The sequence below is a fragment of the Fistularia commersonii genome, chromosome 25, assembly GCF_037954325.1.
Source record: "Fistularia commersonii isolate RoL2024-O1a breed Wild chromosome 25, RoL_Fcom_v1.0, whole genome shotgun sequence".
NCBI classification, from domain to species: Eukaryota; Metazoa; Chordata; class Actinopteri; order Syngnathiformes; family Fistulariidae; genus Fistularia; species Fistularia commersonii.
In genome coordinates this window covers 2,768,683-2,790,669 of record NC_141308.1, presented here as the reverse complement: position 1 = coordinate 2,790,669, position 21,987 = coordinate 2,768,683, and the positions used below count along the sequence as shown (strand labels likewise).

Genomic DNA, 21,987 nt, shown 5'->3' with positions numbered 1-21,987 from the left:
ACTAAATAAGGGAGGGAATATAAAGAAGAAATTATAGTGTTCCCTGAATAGTCTTGTAGCGACTTTAAACAATGATCCTATCCAGCACTAAGACGGAAATGTATTTTGTCATAATATGAGTTCTGTCCGTACGTGTCAAACACTACATATATTCCAAATGTGGCAAATGGAATTGAACACTTCTTGGAGGTTGATGACTTTGTATACAACTAAATGGGGTTGAAAGACTTTTGTGACATTTCAACCTGGATAATGATAAACGATCAATATTTTCATCTTGAGTATTGTGTTTTTAGGTTTGATGTACTCAGCCACATGTTGCCACAAATAGCCCATATAACAACCATCAAACTAAATAATGCACGTAATCACATGTGTTTGTGATTAATTAAAATACTGAGGCCTAAACAGTTTTACCCAGCCAAATAAAAGTAAAATTCCGAAATCAGGCTCCTGTTCCATGAGAGGGAGTGATAGTTTGTCAGTGCCAGGGACTGCGGAAGCTGATTTCCACAGGTTAACAATGCCACCTACTGGCTATAGCAAAGGCTTACAATTTTTTCAAACCAGTTGGTTTTTAAATGTCGGTTCAAATACCCTAATGGTTTATTTTTAAATTTGTGAAAATTAGCGTTCGAACATACTATCATTTCAACATCATTTCTATCTACAAATGAATGATGAGTTGTTGTTTTCCTCAAGAGGTTGCGTATGCTATTTGATATTCATTACCAAGTCTCAGCGCCAATGAAGTAATATTGCGAGTGAAAACGACATAATGAATTTTAGATTATTATATTCAATAGAGAATTCAGCTAGTTTTTAAATAATCTAAAAACAAAATTTGACTGTGACTCACTCGGTATGTCCCGAGTTCTCTCCTCCCGGTCGACAGGCGGCGTCATGGTTTCTTATCCGTCATCGTTCGTTGTCTCTTGAATGAATTCGACTCACTCAACATGGCAGCCTGCAGAATTGCGACTTTTGGGGTTAAGACGCTTTATTCAGCGGTCTGTGCTCCGAAGCAGGTAATTTGAAATTACACTTTGTTCAACCCTATCATCCCACACCACCGCGGGTTTGTGTGTTTGAGCTTTACAAAGTAAACTGACGATGATGGAGGAAGAAACAATGAGGTTGTTGACTTTTGTTTCCCCTTGCTAATCCCATATGAAGTTAATGCTGAGCTAACGCATCTTGGTTTAAAGACCGTCGTGAACGAAATATATGTGAAAGAAAAAAAACATTTTTTTTGCATGTCCTTTTCAGTCCAGAGGTGTGTTTTATCTAAGAAGGGACACAAGTTATACAAATACATGTCTTAATTGTAGAAATATGATGGCATTGGCTGAAGTACATTGCTAGTCCGAGGTTAAAGAGCGTCACTATGCCCTGTATGGAAGTCGACTGTCAGAGAAAGTTAGTTGGTAGATGTCAGTTTGAAGAATACTGTTAATTTTTCTTAGAGAAAAAAATATCTAATGGGATTGTAATATTGCTGTGCAGTCTTTGTGCGTGATCTCCAGCTGGCTTTTTATTTAAATATTTATTAAATAACAATACAATCACTCTTAAGCCTCCTTTTTTATTACCAAAAGGAAAATATAAGACTAATTTGTATAATATTCTGTCTTTGCAAATATGCTTCAGGTTTTTCTAGCCATTTTAAAGCTCTACAAAGTTGTTCTACAAAAGGGGAGGCACAAAAGAAAGTGGCATATTTGTTTGACTGTAGAGAACCCATTTAAGTACTGAACCTAATTCAGTTTTGCCATCCATTTTGTAAGAGAGACACTTTGGAGGAGAGATGTTACCACTGTTCAGAATCCATCAGGGTGTTTTACAAATAGCAGAAACAGCACTGTGCAACACACTTGATGTCAGCATTCTGGTATTGAATTTGAGATTAACATCTGAAAATCTGTTTGCAGTTCCTGAGGACATGCCAGGGTGCTGTTGGGCAGGTTAGGGGGTATTACGTCGACTGGAGAATGCTGAGAGATGTCAAGAGAAGGCAAATTGCCTTTGATTACGCTGATGAGCGGCTACGGATAAATGCATTGAGGAAGAACACAATCTTACCAAAAGAGCTTCAGGTAGAATGCATTTTTTTTTTGGCTTCGACTTGTGAGTTACAAATTGTGTAATGTTTTCTATATGACTGTATATGAATGAATGTATTATTATACATTCACTGAGGTACCATTAGAGTGGGTCAATAAAGTCTCCAGTTTGGCACTCATTTCAACGGTGATAAAATTTCCAAGGGATTGTGCGGTTATATCATGATTTGTATTTGGCACATTTCAATGATGGGGAATATTCCCTCTATCAACTTAGATGACAGAGTGGCACAGTTGTGTACGGTATTGAATTTATGTCCACAACTAAATGCATGGTTACATGTGTTGCTATTATTTCTATTTGTTTTTTTGTTTGTTATTCCTGGTAACAGTTTCAGGATGTTTGTCACAGAGGACAGAATGCAATAGATTGACTTACAGAAAACCTGTAGTTGGAAATCCGCCTAATTTAAAAAAAAAAAAAATCAGGCAGTTCTATATCTTTAAGGCAGTTTTTCAAATGTACTTATAGAATCTTTATTTACAAATAAAAAATGATCACCTCTAAAATGTCCACAGGAGGTAGCAGATAAAGAAATTGCAGCATTACCACGAGACAGCTGTCCTGTGAGAATTCGCAACAGGTGTGTGATGACATCCCGCCCCAGAGGAGTAAAGCGGAGGTGGCGCCTCAGTCGTATCGTCTTCCGTCACCTAGCTGACCACAACCAGATGTCTGGTATTCTCAGGGCAAGATGGTGACTTGTGGTCCAGCGGATGTTGGTTTCATTGAGTATTTTCAAAACATTATCATACCCTGTCTTATGACCATTCAATGTCAAGGGTCTTACAGAGGGGGGATTACAGAACCAGGTGACAGCTGAGATGCTCTTTTGTATGAGTCACAATCATTGCATCATATTCTATGTTTTTTAAAAACACTGCTTTTTATTTCATCCTGAAATGAATGTAAATGCCCTGTTGATTTATTCAAGTACTGTTCACCTTATGTTGCTATGTTATAAATATGTAAGATCAAGAAAATGTGATGTAACTTCAGAAATGTTCATGCAACGTCTCACAAAATTATTTAATACATTTAAAAGTAAATGACTGTTCTGTTTATTGTGATTTTTTTATTTATTGTTTTAGAGTGCAATGGGAAACAAGCCAGTACAGTAGATATTTGGCGTAGATCAATACAAAATCATGAGGCATTGTTATAATGCCATGGCATTTTTAAATACTCTTGAAAGTTGTACATTTAAAAAATGATTCTCAACAAATCCCTGTACACATAATTGAAAAGAATTATTGCATTAATCATAACTCATAAGTCTGGTATCAGAACACATTGAAGATTCACAACTATATACAGTGGGGCAAAAAAATATTTAGTCAGCCACCAATTGTGCAAGTTTTCTCACGTAAAAGGATGATAGCGCCTGTAATTTTCATCGTTGGTACACTTCAACTATGAGAGACAGAAGGAAGAAAAAAAATCCAGAAAAATCACATTGTCTGATTTTTAAGGAATTTATTTGCAAATGATGGTGGAAAATTAGTATTTGGTCAATAACAAAAGTCCATCTCAATACTTTGTTGGCAATGACAGAGAGCAAACGTTTTCTGTAAGTCTTCACAAGGTTTTCACACGCTGTTGCTGGCACTATAGTATTATGCAGATCTCCTCTAGATCAGTGATGTTTTGGGGCTGTCGCTGGGCAACACAGACTTTCAACTCCCTCCAAAGATTTTCTGTGGGACTGAGATCTGGAGACTGGCTAGGCCACTTCAGGACCTTGAAATGCTTCTTACGAAGCCACTCCTTCGTTGCCCGAGCAGCGGTATGTTGTCATGCTGTCATTGTCGTGCTGAAAGACCCAGCCACATTTCATCTTCAATGCCCTTGCTGATGGACGGAGGCTTTCACTCAAAATCTCACCATTCCTGCCCCCATTGATCATTTCCTCTACGCAGATCTGTCGCCCTGGTCCCTCTGCAGAAAAACAGCCCCCAAGCATGATGTTTCCACCCCCATGCTTCACAGTAGGTATGGTCTTATTCGGATGCAACTCAGCATTCTTTCTCCTCCAAACACTACTAGTTGCATTTTTACCAAAATGTTCTATTTTGGTTTCATCTGACCATAGGACATGCTCCCAATCCTCTTCTGGATCATCCAAATGCTCTAGCAAACTTCAGACGGGCCTGGACATGTACTAGCTTAAGCAGGGGGACACGTCCGGCACTGCAGGATTTGAGTCCCTGGCAGCGTACTGTGTTACTGTTGGCAGCCTTTCGTCACCCTCTTAAAATAATCGCCCAGGTCATTTTTTTACAATTTTTTTTTTTTTTGCCTAAATCATCTAATGATGCAGACCACCTCTGGCAACATTGCCTACATCCTCAGTTACACAGATTGTGCCATTCTACCCCTTTAGTAGAAATTGCCTATTTCAAGAGTGTGTCAAATGGTTCAATTTTTTGTGTTTCCTGAAAAATCTGAACAAATGACTGAGGCGATTATTTTAACACTAACGCTTTGTAAATTTGGTCCCAGCTCTCTGCAGGTCATTCGCTAGGTCCACCCATGTCATTCTGGGATTTTTGCTCACGGTTCTTGTGATCATTTTGACCCCACAGGTTGAGATCTTGCATGGAGCCCCAGATCGTGGGAGATTATTCGTGTTCTTGTATGTCTTCCATTATCTAATAATTGCTCCCACAGTTGATTTCTTCACACCAAGCTGCTTACCTATTGCAGATTCGGTCTTCCCATCCTGGTGCAGGTCTACAATTTTGTTTCTGGAGTTTGGAGTGTGACTCCGTTTGTGGAGGCATTTTTTATATACTGATAACCAGTTTAAACAGGTGCCATTAATACAAGTATCGTGCGGAGGTCAGAGGAGCCTCTTCAAGAAGAAGTTACACATCTGAGAGCCAGAAATCTTGCTTGATTGTAGGTGACCAAATGCTTATTTTATCCAGGATTTACTTATCAATTCATTACAAATGTGACTTAAAATGTGATTTCCTGGATTCTTTTCCCCCTGTTCTGTCTCTACCGGTTGAAGTGTACCTACGATGACAATTACAGGCCTCTTGTCTTTTTAAGTGGGAGAGCTTGCACAATCGGTGGCTGACTTTTTTTTGCCTCACTGTACATTGATATGAATCAACGTCATCCAGGTAAAAAAAAAAAACAGAAATCACTTTTTGTAGATTATGTTCTTCACCCTACAATCCCGGAAATAGTGGTGGACGGCGGGTTCATAACATTTCCATGACTGGTTGCTTGTGTGCATCAACCGCGTCCAGTGGGTGGCGGTACTGAGCTCACAGGCTTCATCGCCAACCGCCACATTTTGTAATGAAGAGAAGAAAACGATGCTGCGTCAGAGCGGAGAGGCTGTTTAGCATGCAAAGAAGCTATCAAAACGGAGCACGGATAAACACAATTGATTCATACACGGCCTAAATGGATCGGACCGAGCAGGTACATTGTGTATTTTAATTTTTTTAAATTTAAATTGAAACATTATGAAGCTATTTGTGCAACACTTTCATTTTCATACGTTAGATAGAGACAATGTGAAGGGAACCACTTGGTCAACTAACCAGAACGTTCTAGGTTACACCCGGTCGATGTGAAGAAAGCTATCGGTTTCTCAGACATTATTTGTATCCCATTCCTCGGAATAATTGGGTTTAAATGGCCATCAGATTCACTTCTTGGGAATAAAATGTTAACTCCTATCATCTTAGATCAAGTATGACAAAAGAACAGATCCAAAGAAACTGGAAGTGTCACTTATATTAAATCATCAGGGAATATGCAGGCGGATATGACGGTGCAAATTGTAGATGATTGTAAGGAAAACGTGGTTTCACGTTTTAAATTGCATCAGGCAGACATCTCTTGTTTGCACAGGCTGCCATTGAGGTATAATAATACCCTTGACTTGACCATTTTACAATGTTAATTCAGATGATGGTTTACTACATTGCATGCCATACGTTATATTATTCTATATGGGTGGTTGAGCATCATAATCCGCGTGTAATATTAACCACATATAATGCCGCAAGAAAATTGGTTTTGAGAAAACTTCTGGCATGAATTTTCAATCAAACTCTTGGTAGGATGTTTTATCCAGAGATTTTTTTAAGTGTCTTATTTCTCTGTAACAGATCAACCAGTTGGAGGCAGACGTGCAGGAGCTCAGCTCTCTCTTGGAGAAGGCAGAGAGGAAGAGGGTGCAGGAGCTGCTGAGGCAGGAGCTGAAGAAAGTTGAAAAAGAGCTTACAGTAAAGAGACAACAGAAAGAGCAACAGGAGAAGAGAGAGGCAGCCCCTGCTGTAACCTCCAAGACAACATACACCGTCAAGATCACAAACTATGGTGAAATGTCATTTTGTTGTTAAGTTGATGCATTTTTGTTCTTTCAAATTCCTTTTACATAACAACTTTTAGTAATAGCTTTTCATCTGAATTGCAGCCTGGGACCAGTCCGAGAAGTTTGTGAAAATTTACCTTACGTTGAAAGATGTGCATAAGATTCCATCAGAAAATGTGGAGGTCAATTTTGAAGAAAGGTAAGGTCATGGCCAACCAGGTCAGTGTCAGGTACCTTGAAGGGTTTATACATTTCACAAAAGTCACCGCCAGGATCATCCCCTAAATTTATGGTTTGATGAACATTTGTTAAAGAAGAGATAATTGTGGAAATTTTATCTTGATAGAATTCTGGCCAAGAATATTTGAAGCAAAGTCTTCTGTGTCAGATCCTGTAATTGTGTTGTTTGAATTGGCACAACTTGAAAAAAAGCTTTGGCATTAATAGGGGTTCTTTATTTGGTATATTAAAATGGATTCTTTGTAAACAAAGTATCTTACTATCAAGTACATGTAACCCAAGATTTTTATCATGGGTCTTCAAATTCTACTACATGTTTTTGTGATTGATGAATTTTAAGAATCGCTTTTATTTAATCAAACCAAGTAAAAAAAAAAACCTTCCCTTAGAGCAGCGGTCGGGAACCTATGGCTCTTCCATTGACACATATGGGTCCCAGACAATTTTGAGATTAAAAAAAAAACAGTTTGGAACTGATTTTAAAATACCTGTGATATTTCTTCATAATACTGTGTCATTTTAAAGTTAACAGAAATGAGTTTTGAAGATAAATTTCACGGGTCACCTGTTGTTCGGGTCAGGAACTGATGGCTTCCTAGCATGTCTGGGTCATTGTAAAGGTGAAGAAATCAATTTTTTTCAGATAGCCAACTAGTTTATCCGCTTCAACCCTTTTAGCGGAAAATATGGCAAAAAGAAAAAAAGACAATGATTACCGTGCATTCCAGGCTGCGTGGACAGAGGAATTTGCATTTGTGGGGAGAGCAGGATCTGCGATATGTCTAATATGCAATGATAAAATTGCATCGATGAAGCGGTCAAATATAAAGCGACACTTCGAACAAATTCATGCAGCACCAAAGGTCGCATTAAAAGTAAGACATATTTAATTTATTACACGTTAAAAATACTATATGGCTCTCAATGAAATATATTTAGAAATATTTGGCTTTATAGCTCTCCCACTCAAAAAGGTGCCTGATCCCTGCCTTAGAGGGTTTTGAAAGGTGGTATTATAACACACCATGACAATCAAATCATATGGTAAAACCTTCCACAGCATATGTTTAACTATAACTGTACCGCCTCTCGAGAGTTTGCATAGAGAGGTTGTTGAAATGTTGTTTGTATAGTATAGTGACTTTCCTCCATGTGCTGGTTATGTCTTTTTTTAAAGAAGCCATCATGAAGCATACATTTTTCATACTACAAGTAGACACACACTGATAACGCCAAATCCATATTTCTCTCATGTAGAAGAACATACTGTAGTCATGTCTGATTTTATTTACTTCTTCCTTTCCACTGGCTACTGAATGACTGCTTCATTAAGATCTTCTCCATGCAAACCGAGGAGTATAAAATTAGCTTTGGATATGAGACTTCCTGTAATATCTTTAAAGACCACAAAAGCCAATTTGTAATAACTTAGCAACGCATATTTTCCCTAATTGTTGAGCTGAAAATGAAATGTGACCTATTTCCTACAACCATCCAACCCCTGATGCAGTGCTTGTTTTTGGTCAGGCCTCACTAACCATGAAACTATGTTAACTTTTGTCTTTGCAGGTCATTTACTGTGCTTGTCAAGGATCTTGCTGGGAAAAATCACCAAATGACAGTCCTCAATATGCTATATCCAATTGATGAAAAGAACAGCTACACAAAGGTGACAGCAACATATTCAATGTTGGATTGTATTTTTATGCATTTTGTTATATTTAAAACATATAGACATTGAGCCAATAAACTCAACTGCAATATTTTCAACAATGGGAAGCAACAAATGGCCCAACCATATATATTCTTCACTAAATGACTAGTTTATTTCTGAATAATGGTTAAATGCTAGTTTAGCGGTAGGGAGGTTCAGGGTTTTTGCAGTTTAATCTGGTAAGATTACGAGAGCTAGAAAAATATTTATTGATTTAATTTTGTTAAAAACCCTTTATGATTCGTTGTTATCAGAAAGTCAAATGGGAATATCATTTCAGGAAAGAAAGCGTGTATATTTTAAAAAATTCATTTGAAAAAGTACACAATTCACACATAATACATAGTGAAATGTGAAATCACTTGATCATCATACGAATGACTTCCCTCTACAGCCTCTGTAGTTTTAAAGCTGATATATGTAAGATATACCATACATCACCACTTGTATGTGTTTCAGCAATGTCTGTGTTTCCATCACCAATATTTCAGGTTGTTGTTTCTGTGCATAGAATCCCTTTAGTGTATTGTAAAGTATATGCTAGATTGTATTGTGGAAGATAAATGTGATCCATACTTTTAAAGACAGGGCAGGAACTTTCAGCTCAAGAAGAAACGTACCCATTTAATGGATGCTGTCAAAGGCAATCTGTAGAAATGGATGTTCAGCACTAGCAGATACATCACTGAGACATTGGCTTTGTAAACACTGGAATGAGAAAACTGCAGCAGTCGCTGTGAAATGGAGCAAAATTCCCAGTAACAAAATAATTGGTATTAGGGGCTCTTTTTCAACTATACATCATGATATCAACATTGCCATTTTATGTCAGATGCCAGATGTGCTATACAACAACATAAGTTTGCTAATTTTTAGATCAGTTTCCGATTTAATTTTAAAACCAGTGTCGATTTGCACAGTATGTCTTGAAAATTTTCACAGCATGACATGTTCTCTCTTTGGTAATTTCCTGCTAGTTTCACTAGGGTTTTCTTTCTTTAAAGGTTGTAACTAGTTTTACCTAAATTCACCACAACAAACAAATACAAATAAGACTTGTCAAATACGAATTTGTATTGCACTGTAGTAAAACATGTTTAGAGGAATTCCTGCAAATTATTTTTTTAGCTTCTGCTTTCTATAGAATTAACCTTATTTTGGTCTGTCAGCAACCAGACGAGCTATGGGCCCCAAACAAATAGTTTCAGTTCTATTCATTCATTTTTCTTGAAAAATCAAAAAGTTTCAAGATTTATACATTTCATGTTTTTCTTTAGAATTTCAAATTACACTCTCCCACGCCTTGTGATTTTCCACCAAGATTAATTCTGCTGTGGAACCTGGACATTTGTTTTACTTACTGCAATATTTCCAAGGCTGGGTTTCTGTCCCCTAGTTGCTTACTTTGAGCATCAAGAGAAATCTATCTATCTTGACTTTCACTTTAATAGTGGGTTAGTTTGCAGGCTTATGTGTCGAAAAAACCTTAAACACCTGTTCATCCTAATACAGATAAAAACCGACATGGTCCTGATCTTGTGCAAGAAGCAGTCCACCAAGAAGTGGGAGTGTCTAACAAAGTTGGAGAAACAGTGTAAAGACAAAGAGTAAGTTCCAAGAAATCTGGAGGTTGTATACATTTTAACCCAAAAAGTTTGCACTAAGTACATATTTACATTGGCAACACAAATGTATTTGTAGTACAAAAGATTTGCACAACTTCCAAAATGTATATGGTAAGTTACAGTACTGTTACTACTACTACTGTTGCAAGTAATACTACTACTACAATACTACAAATTATGTGCGTGTTTTGTGATTAAACCTCAAACCCCCTCTCCTGTTACTTTTTCAACAGAAAACCAAATCTTGATGAGAATGCAGATCCTAGTGAGGGATTAATGAACATGTTGAAGAAAATCTATGCAGAGGGGGATGATGAGATGAAGAGGACCATCAACAAAGCCTGGACTGAATCTCAAGAAAAGAAAATAAGAGGAGAAGACATGATGGATTTATAAACTTACAGTCACCGATTCTTTTACTTCTGAATCAAGGGAGAGCTGTAAGAGAAACTGGCAACTAAAGTGGCAAACATGTTTGATACCTGCTAATATAGAAATGAGAATCATTTGTCTTAAATAAGGTGTTTTGGAATGCAGCCCACACAGTAGAGAGTGTTTTGATGTGAAAGCATTCTACCAATAATCGGTCATGAGACTTCATTGCCCCAAGAGAGCAATGAAATTGTTAATGGAAAAATCTCAAACAGAAATACAATTGTTGTCCACCAGGTGGCAACCTTTACGCCGTAAGTAAACCTACTTTTGCAAAGTCACAGCTATTTGTTTTTTCATTCCATAAACTTTTGGGATGTAGGTCGCAGCAATACCTATGTATCAATGTCTTCACTGTAAAAATACGTGCCTACAGTGAACTTTATTAGTGTAGGTATTCATACTTTTTGCATCGTTTGAACACATTCCTTGTAATTCCTGTTATATGACCATTGCCTCTATACAAACTGTTGTCACAGTTACACTGTTCTTTGTGATTTTTCCCTCCACTATTTGTTATAGCTATTCATCATTTTCTTTTATTTACAGATGTGTCACAATAGTACATGTTTGTTTCCCTCCCAAAGCAGCTCTCACAAATATAGCCAAGTCTGAGCCAAGTCTGGTGCCTTTTTTTTTTTCTTTCTGGTTTGCAAATCTTAACATTTTCATTGTTAAATAACAAATAAACCAATCATCCCTGTGTATTTTTTGTAAAATAGGGATGCCTATAGGGATGCCCAGTATTATCACGTTGTCGGCATGGCTTAAAAATATGTATCTGTCCTTAGCTGCACTACTTTTCCATTTTGCAGGTTTTTAGAAGCAACCTACAAACTCACAGTGGGGCAGTATTAGAGCAGCTATATAATGGTATACTACTGTCGAACCTTGATATTCTCTTTATTTTGGTACAATATAAGGAGAATATATTAGCCTGGGCCTTTAACCGTGCCAAATACACTCTTGCCCTGCCGAAAAAGGTGTATATTCTTACAAGATTGACTAAATGAATCTGGCAAAGCCAGAATACCACAAATAGTGTAACTAAGGTATCAATGGAAAGACACAATTTTTTTTTATCCAACTGTTTCCTCAGGGTTGCTGACATTAACCAGTAAGAATGAGACCCACTAGGTGGCAGCAGCAATACATTGATTTTAAGTTAAGGTCTCGAGGTTTATTTTATCATTATTTTGTGATTTTAGTGTTTCTTTTTCCTTTTTTTTCTGAGAGGGTTCTGAGGATAACGGCCTGTCTTGTATTCAAAAACTCATATCTTTTTCATGAAAATTGTTCAAGTACAGTATAACGCATGTCCTGTTGGATGTCAGTGTAAAAGCATTGCCCATGGAGGTTCTTAATCATCCAGGTCATGGTTAACGACCTGAGATTTTGACAAGAATTAGATGTTTTGTTCAGTTTCACAACGAAATCAGATATATCAGACATCTACTTAATAAGTGGATGTGTCAGCATAGCGCTGAAATATTTTTTTATAATCAATATAATTTATAATTAATCAAAACAAATTAATTAATTTGCATTGGATTTTCTACATCACACGACAGCGTAAAAATTATATGCAAAAAGGTGATGTTGTTTTGTTTCCCCCTCCAATCCCTGATCAATTTTTCAGGAAACATCTGTCTGTGCATAGTTTTTTTTGTATTAAAATTATTTTTTATAATTAATATAATTTTATAATCAATTCAAATTAATGAATAAATTTGCATTGCATTTTCTACGTCACACAGCAGCGCCGAAATGATATGCGATAAAATGATGTTATTTTTTGTATCCCCTTATATCCCTGATCAATTTTTCATTTAAAAAAATCTGTCTGAGCCTTGCGTTTTTTTAAACATTAAAATTATTTTTTTTTTTATAATTAATATAATTTTAGAATTTATTACTTTGCTGTTTCTACGTCACACAGCAGCGCAGAAATAATGTGCGATAAGGTGATGTTATTTTATTTTTTTTGTCTCCCCTTATATCCTTGATCAATTTTTCATGAAATATCTGTCTGGACAAATCGTCAGGAGTTTCTCCACCAGTGCGGCGCCACCTTGACTCCGCCTCCACCTTGTGACGTCACGGCTCGCCTATATAGCCGGAGAGAGCCGTGTCCAGACACGCCAGATGGATTAAGAAGGAAGACGCTGAAACTTATAAACCCATCAGATCAGCGACTAAGAAAAAAAAAAGAGAACGGGAATACGAAGTGGTCCTTTGCACATTTGTCTTAAATGGATACCGGTTGTTTCACAGCGGCGCAGCGGATTTCATGCCACGCCATGAATACGGATGTATTTAAACCCACGGAGCGTGGACCTCCACAGTCCTCCGCCCCGGTGAAGACCAGTCGGAATAAACCCGAGCAGACCAAACCAGAGCTGGCCCAGGTGGTGACAGACTCCAAGACGGGGAGATCCTATAGCAAAGGGAAGCTTTTGGGAAAGGTATCGCGAATTGCTCTTTTTTTTCCCCCTCCTATCGTCCGTCGTTACATGGCGATTTTGTGGTTGTCACCCCCACCCACCCACCCCCGCTCCCTTTTCGGATAAAATGTGTGATTTTTGTTAATTTGCCGGTGATTTGCCTTTGAGTAACACCTGATATTTGGAGAAGGGGGTGACCTCGTGGTGGATGTGGCCAACCTCTTCCCCACTTTGCGCGTCACAGGCTGAATGAATCAGGCGCAAGGTGTGCCCGGCTGTCGTGCGCACTCTTTTTCTCTCCGAAGAAAATGACAATATTCGCAAGAATATTCGCGCGATCGGGTTGTCTATCGAGTGGCATTTAACCCCCCTTTTTCCCCTTCCCCGACCACTCAACGACCGATTCTTCCCACGATGCGTGGAAGCCACGGTCATCAACATGTTGCTCGTCATCCCCACGCTGCGTCGGGCATCCGGCCAAATCTTTTCTCTGCTGCCCGCCTGCCGCAGAGCTGGAAAGCTTTTCCTCAAATTCACGGTTAATGAAATGCCGCAGCTCCCGTCCGCCTCATCCCTCCTCCTCGAAACCAACAGTGTCATTCCCACCGATGGAAATCATTGTTCGTGGTTTTTTATTTAAAATGCATCTCATAAGGGAGGGGGATCACCCCTGGGAAGCTGCAATAAATGATGGCAAACATTTGCTTATCTTGGTGTGTCTGGGTATATTTCAAAGGACGTTTACTTGTGGTGGATCATTAACAGATTGTGTTAAAATGACACCCCCACCCTCCCTGTTTGTCATAAAAGGCCTCATCATAGAAGCAATGTTTTAATATTGCCAGCCTAGTGGTCGGGTTTCCACCTGCTACTCAACTGTTAATCATGTTTGTCCTCCTCAAGGGTGGCTTTGCTCGATGCTATGAGATGACGGACCTCTCCAACAACAAAATGTATGCTGTGAAGGTTATTCCACAGAGCAGGGTGTGCAAACCGCACCAGAGGGATAAGGTACATCATGGCACATATTTGTATCATAGCGTTTTTATTGTTTGTTTTTTTTTGCAGAGTCCATTGCATAACCTGTGCACAACATTTTGCCCGAAGTTAGACGGTTTTCTCTATCTTCCAGATCACGAATGAAATTGAACTCCACCGGACGCTGTCACACAAGCATGTGGTGAAATTTTCTCACCATTTTGAAGACCAAGAGAACATTTACATATTTCTTGAGCTGTGCAGTCGAAAGGTAACGTCTGTAACATTTCTAGAATTGTTTAAACAGCTTTTTATGTGGTTTGCATGCTTTGTGTTGCTCTATAGTGGTGCAATGGGGACTGCCAACATTTCTGCTCCGGAATGTTACGTAGCTTACCGACAGCCAAATTGCTATTGACTAAGGTTCCCAAGCACCTTGATGAATGACAAATTAATTTAACAATCTCATTTTTGTTCACTCGTCATGTTATGTGTGTTGCATCGTGTCCTTTTTAAAGGATGCAGTGGTTGACTGTTTGCACATCGGTCTCTCCACAGTCCTTAGCACACATTTGGAAGGCAAGACACACACTAACTGAACCTGAAGTGCGATATTATCTCAGACAGATCATTTCGGGCCTCAAGTACCTCCACAGTCGAGGCATCCTGCACAGAGATCTCAAATTAGGTATGCCCGCGTATTCCTGAAACATAGCAACTGCGCACACACAAGCATCCCTGGAATCTGCTGTGACTTTGCTGACTGGACAAATGTGTTTGTCTCTTTCAGGCAACTTCTTTGTCAATGAAAACATGGAGCTGCGGCTCGGGGACTTCGGCCTTGCTGCCAAGCTGGAGACAGTTGAACAGAGGAAAAAGTAAGCTCCTATTTTACGTGTTCTAAAAGCGTGTGAGAGTCCTGGCCGCTGGACCAAGGTTCACAAACTGAATGAATTATCGAAAAGATCACCGCTCTTGACAAGATGATTTTGTCTTTTGTTACTACTTCCAGAGGTGTATTTAGGTTGTCAAAATTGAACTTGTCGCCTTCTCTTGTCTTATACAACGGAAAGCTAAAACCATTACGTCACTGATAAGCACCTTGTTCCCACTGCCCTCTCTCCGTAAATACCTCACTAAACCAGTTTTTTTTCCAAGTGGCAGTTGAGTGTAGCGTTTCACTACCTGTTTGACACTCTCCTGTGGAATACCAGAAGAGTGAGTCAACCGGAAAATGTTTGTTTCACAGACAGGATGAGCTACTGCAAAACAGAAACCAAATCATCTTGATTTTGCGTGAATCATTAATCATCTGTTTATGTATCTTTCCTAGGACAATTTGTGGGACTCCCAACTACTTGGCCCCTGAGGTGCTCAACAGACAGGGCCATGGCACCGAGTCGGATGTGTGGTCCCTCGGATGTGTTATGTGAGTGTTCCAAGAATATTGTTGTAACCTGTTCATTCTTTACAGTTAATTGTCAGGTTTTTGATTTGTTTAGGAACGTGACCGATTGGGATCACAGTAGAATAAAGTCTAACTTCCCTTGTTTGTTCCTATTCAGGTACACGCTGATGTGCGGGAACCCTCCGTTTGAGACTCTTGACCTAAAGGAGACCTACAAGTGTATAAAAGAAGTTCGCTACAACCTGCCTTCCTCCCTTTCCCCTGCTGCACAGAAACTCATCTCGGGCATCCTTCAGAAAAACCCCAATGACAGACTGACCCTGGATCAAATCCTCAGTCATGAATTCTTCAAAGTACGCAGAATTTGCACAGATGTTCCAAATAATGACCTTGGATAAGGTCTTTTGATTTACTATGTCATCCACCTGGATATTAGAACACTTACGTGAGGTGTTGCATTTTAGGAAATGTTTGAAACCTGTAGCATATTTGCAGCCCGTCAGTGCTTTACTGTGGGCTATAGCTCTCTTCCTCCATTTTATGCAGGCTCTCCTTACGACCATGTTTTCATTGTCTGCTTGTCTTTTCAGGGTTTCACCCCTGATAAACTTCCCCCCAGCAGCTGTGAGGGGGTGCCTGATCTCCACCCCCCAAGCCCTGCAAAGAAATTCTTCACTAAAATGGCAAAGAGCCTCTTTGGCAAAAGGAAAGCCAAAGGTAAGCAGCAGCAGTCATCTCTTGTGGAAACCATTCATTCATTTAGCTGTACCCACCCTCTTCTAAATGTTTTAAATGTTGCATATGTCATGTTTTAAATTTGAGCATTGAGGCTTAAAAATATTGGAGTCCCGGTTAAGACCCTCCTGAAGAGATTTTACAAGTTCTTGGAAAAGCATGATCGTGACAACCATATTCCTATATTGTTGTAGTGGAGAAGATGCCATGTGAGGAAAAGGATGACAAAGATATTTCCAAGCTGGTGTCGGGCATTGTTAAATGTTCTATCAACCGACAGATCAGCTATAAAACCGTGGGACCCAATGAGGTACAGCCTTTTTCCTCTTTTATTCCCCTTCTTGACAGCCAGTGGCTAATATGAGCATTATATTTGCAGTAACAAAACAATAATACAAGTCTAAGCCTTTCTGTATGAGGTTTCTTTCAGCAGCCTCTTTTTAACATTCAAGGATTTAAAGTGTTTATTGTCATCTGCACAGTCAGGAAATGTCATTCTGTGCAATGAAAGTCTTATTTAGCTGTCCACAACGAAGCCAGACAGTTTATCTCAGCCTGAATTCAAATCTTAAATAATTGTTGTAAGGAAGGTTGAATTTTAAAGCGATCTTTGACTCCGGTTTAATTTTCATCACATGTACTTAAGATGATTGTGCACCTCAGGTTCCCTCTACCAATGGTCAGTTGGTCAGCTCAGTGCCTTTGGAACAGACTCCGGCTGAAGAGGAGTCTCGGAAGTCCAACTCCAGATCTTTCAAGGGCACAGTGGCCAGCAGCACTGAACGTAGGTCCCTCTACTACCCTTTACTTCTTGAATTCTGTTGTCTGTTGAGTTCACTTTTTAATCAAAATGTCACTTCCGTGTTTTCTCTCTAGCATGTGAGGATGTTCTTACTCCAGCAGCTGTGGCTGAAGCAGCTATGAAAGTTCTCAGCAGTTGCTTGGCCTCAATGCCTTCAGGTAGGAGATACTTAGAGCAAGCATGGGCATTAAATATCTGAAGAGCACTTTGGCCAGTGGCTAATTTCTCTGGCGGTCAGATATTGAGACAATTATTGGAAATGCCCCCTTTTTTTTTTTTTTTTTTTTTATATAATCTTTCTATCTGAGATCAGGGCTCTGACCACACAAAAGTGGCTGAAAGCTGCTGCTGCTCCTCCTCCCTACCCATTGCACTGGGAATGTAGCAGAATCATTAAAATTTAAGTAGCCAAATCTTTGCCAGTCTCCAGATGTTTAAAATATTTGCTGACTCATGTAGTATGGTGAACCTCCTTGGTATTCTTTGAAATAATTTTAAATGTGCATTATATGTTTTTTAACATGCATGATAGATAGATAGATAGATAGATAGATATCCAATTTTCTCTCAAATGTTCTAATCTTCGACATTCCTTCTTTCCAGCCTCTAGAAACCCACCTTGCTTGTCCAGGCCACAGTCCTTCTTGTGGGTGACTAAATGGGTCGACTATTCAAACAAATACGGTTTCGGATACCAGCTCTCAAACCAAAGCATCGGTGTGCTCTTCAATGAGGGAACACATCTTAGCCTTTGTGACCAACGCAAGTAAGTATCACTTTTATAACCTTCTGGTGTATAGAGGCAAAACATGAATTATTATTTTTTTGCTTGTGTTACCACTGTTTTTCTACTACTTGTGTTGTATATAATGTAAAAGTACTGGCCCCTCTTGTTAAGGAAAAAAGAAAGCCAGCAGGGGTCCACTTCAGGGGAAAATATGGTTTCTTTCTGTACAAAATTCAGGACTGTGTGCAATGTAACTTTAAAAATTGTTCATTGTTGCCATAATTTCAGTAATTTTTTTTTTTTTCTAACTTTGTGTCCAAAAATAATGCTTGGGTTGTTTTGTTTTTTTCCGCTACCACAGGACAGTCCATTACTGCTTGACCAACAACAAACACTTTACTTTCCCTGCGGTTTCTCTACCGGAGCAGCTTCGCAGCCAGAAGCAGATAGTTGAGCTAATGGCCAATTATATGGAACAAAATCTTATGGAGGTAAGAGGAAATGTATAAATTGTTTTACTATGATGCAGTCTTTGATTAATTCAATGTTAATTTTTTTTACATGTCGTAATCGTGAAGGCTTGTTTTTCTTTTTTTAAATCTAGTTGTTGGCTTTTGAAAATCCTTTTTTAGAACTAAATATTTTGAAAGGTACAATGTTATATCTAACTTAAATTGTGCTGCTTTAATTTTTAGGGAGGAGATCTACACTGTGAGGAGCAAATATCAGGTCCTCCTCCTCTGCTGCTACAATGGGTGAAGACTGACCATGCCCTTGTCATGCTCTTTAACAATGGCACTCTGCAGGTTGGAATAAATTATATTCAATCAAATCATAGATTCATTTTATGCATAAGAGTTCATGCTACTGGTCTCTAAACTGTGTTCAGAAATTATGACATCCTAAATAACTATACCAGATGAAAAAGGAGTATACTTCAGAAAGTTGTATTATCGAACACAATTTCTGATATTAACATTGGTTGCATTGCATCTCATTCAAGCAGTCTATAAATGCCAGATTCATGTTAAGGTGGAAGCAAATACCTTGTTTATAATAGCCTTTAATTAGGAATGATCTCTACCAATTGCTGGGATTACTTAGACCATTAGTCATCCAGATTATCCTACGCTTTTCATCCGTCTCAAGAAACTGTATTGCTATGTTACCAAAATGCTTCAACTTTATAATGTTCCCTATAATCCCGCAGGTCAATTTCTACACAGACCACACAAAGATCATCCTGTGCAAGTCATCTGATTCCTACCTGCTCACCTACATCACCAGAGAGCGAGTCTCCTATACTTACCTCCTCAGCATGCTGAATGAGATGGGCTGCACCTCTGAGCTCAGACACCGGCTCAGATATGTGGTCCATCTGCTCCAACACCATGCTGATGCCTGAGAGGACAGCTCAGTGCTCACCAGGCTGCCTCAGTCGTAGATGCCTCCAAGGCAAACCAACTGGTTAGCGCCTACCCCCCCCTTTTCTTTTTTTTTTTTTTTCTTTTTTTTTTTTTTTTTTCAGGCAACCTGACTAGTTGATATTTTCTTAAGGTGAAGTTGAAATGGGGTTCAGTTTACAGGTGGGAGGCTACTACATGTTTCAGAGCAATATTCCTGTCTGAATGGGTGCTTCAGTAGCTGATCTTCCAGTTGACTGACCTAAAGAAAACATTAGTCTGAAATGTTGCCTGATGCAGCATCTGCCTCAATGGATGATGCCTCAAAGGCATCTATCTGGTACTAATACCTGAAAATGGAGACTTCATGGATGTGGAATGATGGATCCCCATAGTTAGATGCCTAAATTAACACCCAAATTCTTAAAATATCAATAATAATGCCTGCCCTCACTCAAAACCACTGCTTATTGGTTAGATGTGTCCAAGCCTCTAATCATCCTACAGCTTTCATCTTCTCTTGATAGCTGAAAACCCCGGCATGATTTCTTAAAAATATCTAAACACTAATTGTCCTGTATGCTTGCAGCTGAAGATCTTAGAACTGAAATGCTTTTTTTTTGTTTTCCAAAAAGTGTTTTTGCAGCAAGGTCATTTGTGTTGTTAATATGCACTGGGATTGTAATCTTGCAGCAAAGATGCTTTGGGAAGAACTGTTTTGAGTGGAGAGAGACCCTCCTAACCTCAGTAGGTTTTCTAGCATCTTTGAACTTTTGGTGCACCCATATTTTTTTTTTTTTTTTTTTTTTAGAAACCTTTTTCCAAAACAAATATTAGCCAGCTATAGGATTACACTACGGTCTTTACCTCACATAAACAAATAACATTTCTGGCCTTATTGATGATGGTGATGCTAAAGTTTGAAGAGAGCCATCGCTTCCTCTGCTCAACCATCACAAATTTCTTGGTTATTACAAACCGTTACACTTGAGTGGTACACAGTGGGGCTATGGGAACAACACAATTTTGCACAATTTTCTTTTTTGTAAATTTATCCAGATAGCAAAATATTTTATGACCACTTATGTTTTATTTGTTTTTAACTATAAACCAAAAGGCATTCTCTTTTGTTGGCTTTTAAAATTCAGTTTTAAAATCACTGAGTAGGTGAATGCATGTGCTACACATGTGCTGGTAAACAGCTGTTGGTTGGCAATTGAGGGTGGTGGGGATAAAAGTGCCTTTCTGAGGGATATCGTATCGTGCAATAACAACCCTTTGTGAATGTTAAGCTGGACACAAACAAGATTCAAGATGGGTTTTTAATGTTGGATTTACTTATGGGGATTTTTGCCATGTTAAAAAAAGTAAATCCAAAGCGCCACACTCTCACAATCTTGTATAAGCTTTTAAATTAACTGGTATCCTAAATGTATATTCCAGTAATATCTACTACAGAAAATGAAAACATTGTATTCTGTTGTACTGTATTTGGTTTACATTGCTTTCTCAACCCAGAGTTGTATCCTAAAAACTGTGACCTGGAATGCAAGTATTATGTACAAGTATTGTGTTTTTTCAAAAAAAAACATTGTGAAAGCCATCTGCCAATAGAGAAGAATCTTTATTTTTTGGCACATAATGTCCTGTTTATTTATTTTTTTATTTATAAATGTTTTTCTTTTATTTATTGTGCAAAAGTTACGGTCTTGACACAAGGAAATGTTCAAAACCGATCACGTTTTTGTATGTATTGGGGGAAAATGGGACAAAAATAAAGTTTATTGAAAACTAATTTTCACTTCTCTTTCTCTATGCTTCCGGTCAGTCGCACAAGTTTATTGAAGGACGGTCTTGAGATTTTGATCTTGTCCGTCTAATGAATAATGCTTTCAGTTTGATATTTATAAATTTCACAGAATAAAAGCTGAGAATTAGAATGCACTTCATTTCTAACCTCTATCCCTAATTGTGAATAAAATAATCTCAGTATGACACTGTAACCCTACAATGGCTTGATTTTAGTTTCTATGGATCAGTCAGAGTTCTTGTGTTTAATTCCTCTCTGCTGTGATTACAAGAATGTAACATCTACAACTTCTAAGTTGATGAAAGCTCTTTTCCAGGAATTGTGGCTGCACTGTTTAATAACATGGCTTTATATGGGACACCTTATATAGCCATTAGCACGATATACATTTCAAAATCAAAGTCCTGCCACCCTTTACTCAATTCAACTTTTGACGATCGAGGGGCTTTTTTAAGAGCCAGGAAATGCACTAGGAAACCTAGTTGTTGTGTTGCACAACTGAGTCCTTGACCTCATTTCTTGCAGATCAACAGAAGAAGTACTTCTGAAAATGCGTCTATGTGCTGCTCTGCCAACCTGAGCCCCAAAATCAATATCCTTCACTCTGAATTCCTCATCAATACATTGACAATTAATCCAAGTGTAACCAATTAGTCAAAAATCCAATTAATTTGGGTGGAAAAAAATTAATCTCACAAAGGCTTCAGGTCCTTTGCTTTTCTTATCTTGGTCTAAATCAGTATACAGAGTCAGCTGACAAATTCCATCTTCACTGGAATGGCAGTTTACAGTGTGACATCAGTAAGATGTTTCCATTCATACCATTGTTTAAAACTTGTTTTGTGTGCAAGCTCCACACGGCAGCTTTGAGGATCGTCTAAAAAAGCTGCCAGCATTCTGTTTTCCTCACAGTGTCTCCCTTAATTAATTGACACACCCAGAAAGCATGACAGCATTTAGCATTCAAATTCAAGTATGACATGAGGTTGCTGTGCCAGCAAAATCAGTTGTCCACACTGCTTTACTGCTTATTGCATCAGATAATAGTAACTGCTGAAATTATGGGATGTTTTGTGTTTATCATCCATCCATCCATCTTCCCCTGCTTATCCGGGTTGGGTCGCAGGGGCACCAGCTGGAGCAGTGATGCCTAGACCTCCCTCGCCCATGCTATATGGTCCAGATCTTCTGGGGGTCCCCAAGGCA

At 38.7% G+C, this 21,987-nt stretch overlaps 3 protein-coding genes across 3 annotated transcripts; all 3 read left to right on the top strand.

Moving 5' to 3' along the window:
- Positions 1-942: 942 nt before the first annotated feature.
- mrps14 (mitochondrial ribosomal protein S14) lies at positions 943-3,173 on the top strand. Its single transcript, XM_086172394.1, has 3 exons — positions 943-1,028; positions 1,932-2,096; positions 2,643-3,173. Exons 1-3 carry the CDS (start codon positions 960-962, stop codon positions 2,823-2,825), a joined length of 417 nt encoding a protein of 138 aa, XP_086028520.1. The 5' UTR covers positions 943-959; the 3' UTR covers positions 2,826-3,173.
- A 2,270-nt stretch (positions 3,174-5,443) lies between these two features.
- Positions 5,444-11,094, top strand: cacybp (calcyclin binding protein). The gene is made up of 6 exons (XM_086172836.1): positions 5,444-5,562; positions 6,258-6,468; positions 6,566-6,662; positions 8,273-8,372; positions 9,930-10,024; positions 10,276-11,094. Exons 1-6 carry the CDS (start codon positions 5,545-5,547, stop codon positions 10,436-10,438), a joined length of 684 nt encoding a protein of 227 aa, XP_086028962.1. The 5' UTR covers positions 5,444-5,544; the 3' UTR covers positions 10,439-11,094.
- A 1,515-nt stretch (positions 11,095-12,609) lies between these two features.
- plk3 (polo-like kinase 3 (Drosophila)) lies at positions 12,610-20,766 on the top strand. The gene is made up of 15 exons (XM_086171950.1): positions 12,610-12,939; positions 13,822-13,929; positions 14,051-14,167; positions 14,455-14,584; positions 14,687-14,774; positions 15,230-15,325; positions 15,462-15,657; positions 15,895-16,021; positions 16,234-16,349; positions 16,703-16,823; positions 16,916-16,999; positions 17,445-17,607; positions 17,930-18,059; positions 18,264-18,374; positions 18,779-20,766. The coding sequence occupies exons 1-15, from the start codon at positions 12,727-12,729 to the stop codon at positions 18,971-18,973; spliced, it is 1,995 nt and encodes a 664-aa protein (XP_086028076.1). The 5' UTR covers positions 12,610-12,726; the 3' UTR covers positions 18,974-20,766.
- The last annotated feature ends 1,221 nt before the right edge of the window (positions 20,767-21,987 follow it).

Excerpts from the sequence above, each read along its gene's own strand:
- mrps14 (XM_086172394.1), top strand. The coding sequence starts at position 960 with ATGGCAGCCTGCAGAATTGCGACTTTTGGGGTTAAGACGCTTTATTCA. Across the intron at positions 1,029-1,931 it reads CGGTCTGTGCTCCGAAGCAG|TTCCTGAGGACATGCCAGGG; the intron begins GTAATTTGAAAT and ends ATCTGTTTGCAG. Across the intron at positions 2,097-2,642 it reads TCTTACCAAAAGAGCTTCAG|GAGGTAGCAGATAAAGAAAT; the intron begins GTAGAATGCATT and ends AAATGTCCACAG.
- cacybp (XM_086172836.1), top strand. Across the intron at positions 6,469-6,565 it reads CGTCAAGATCACAAACTATG|CCTGGGACCAGTCCGAGAAG; the intron begins GTGAAATGTCAT and ends TCTGAATTGCAG. Across the intron at positions 8,373-9,929 it reads AAAAGAACAGCTACACAAAG|ATAAAAACCGACATGGTCCT; the intron begins GTGACAGCAACA and ends ATCCTAATACAG.
- plk3 (XM_086171950.1), top strand. The coding sequence starts at position 12,727 with ATGGATACCGGTTGTTTCACAGCGGCGCAGCGGATTTCATGCCACGCC. Across the intron at positions 14,585-14,686 it reads GCACAGAGATCTCAAATTAG|GCAACTTCTTTGTCAATGAA; the intron begins GTATGCCCGCGT and ends TGTCTCTTTCAG. Across the intron at positions 17,000-17,444 it reads CTTGGCCTCAATGCCTTCAG|CCTCTAGAAACCCACCTTGC; the intron begins GTAGGAGATACT and ends CCTTCTTTCCAG.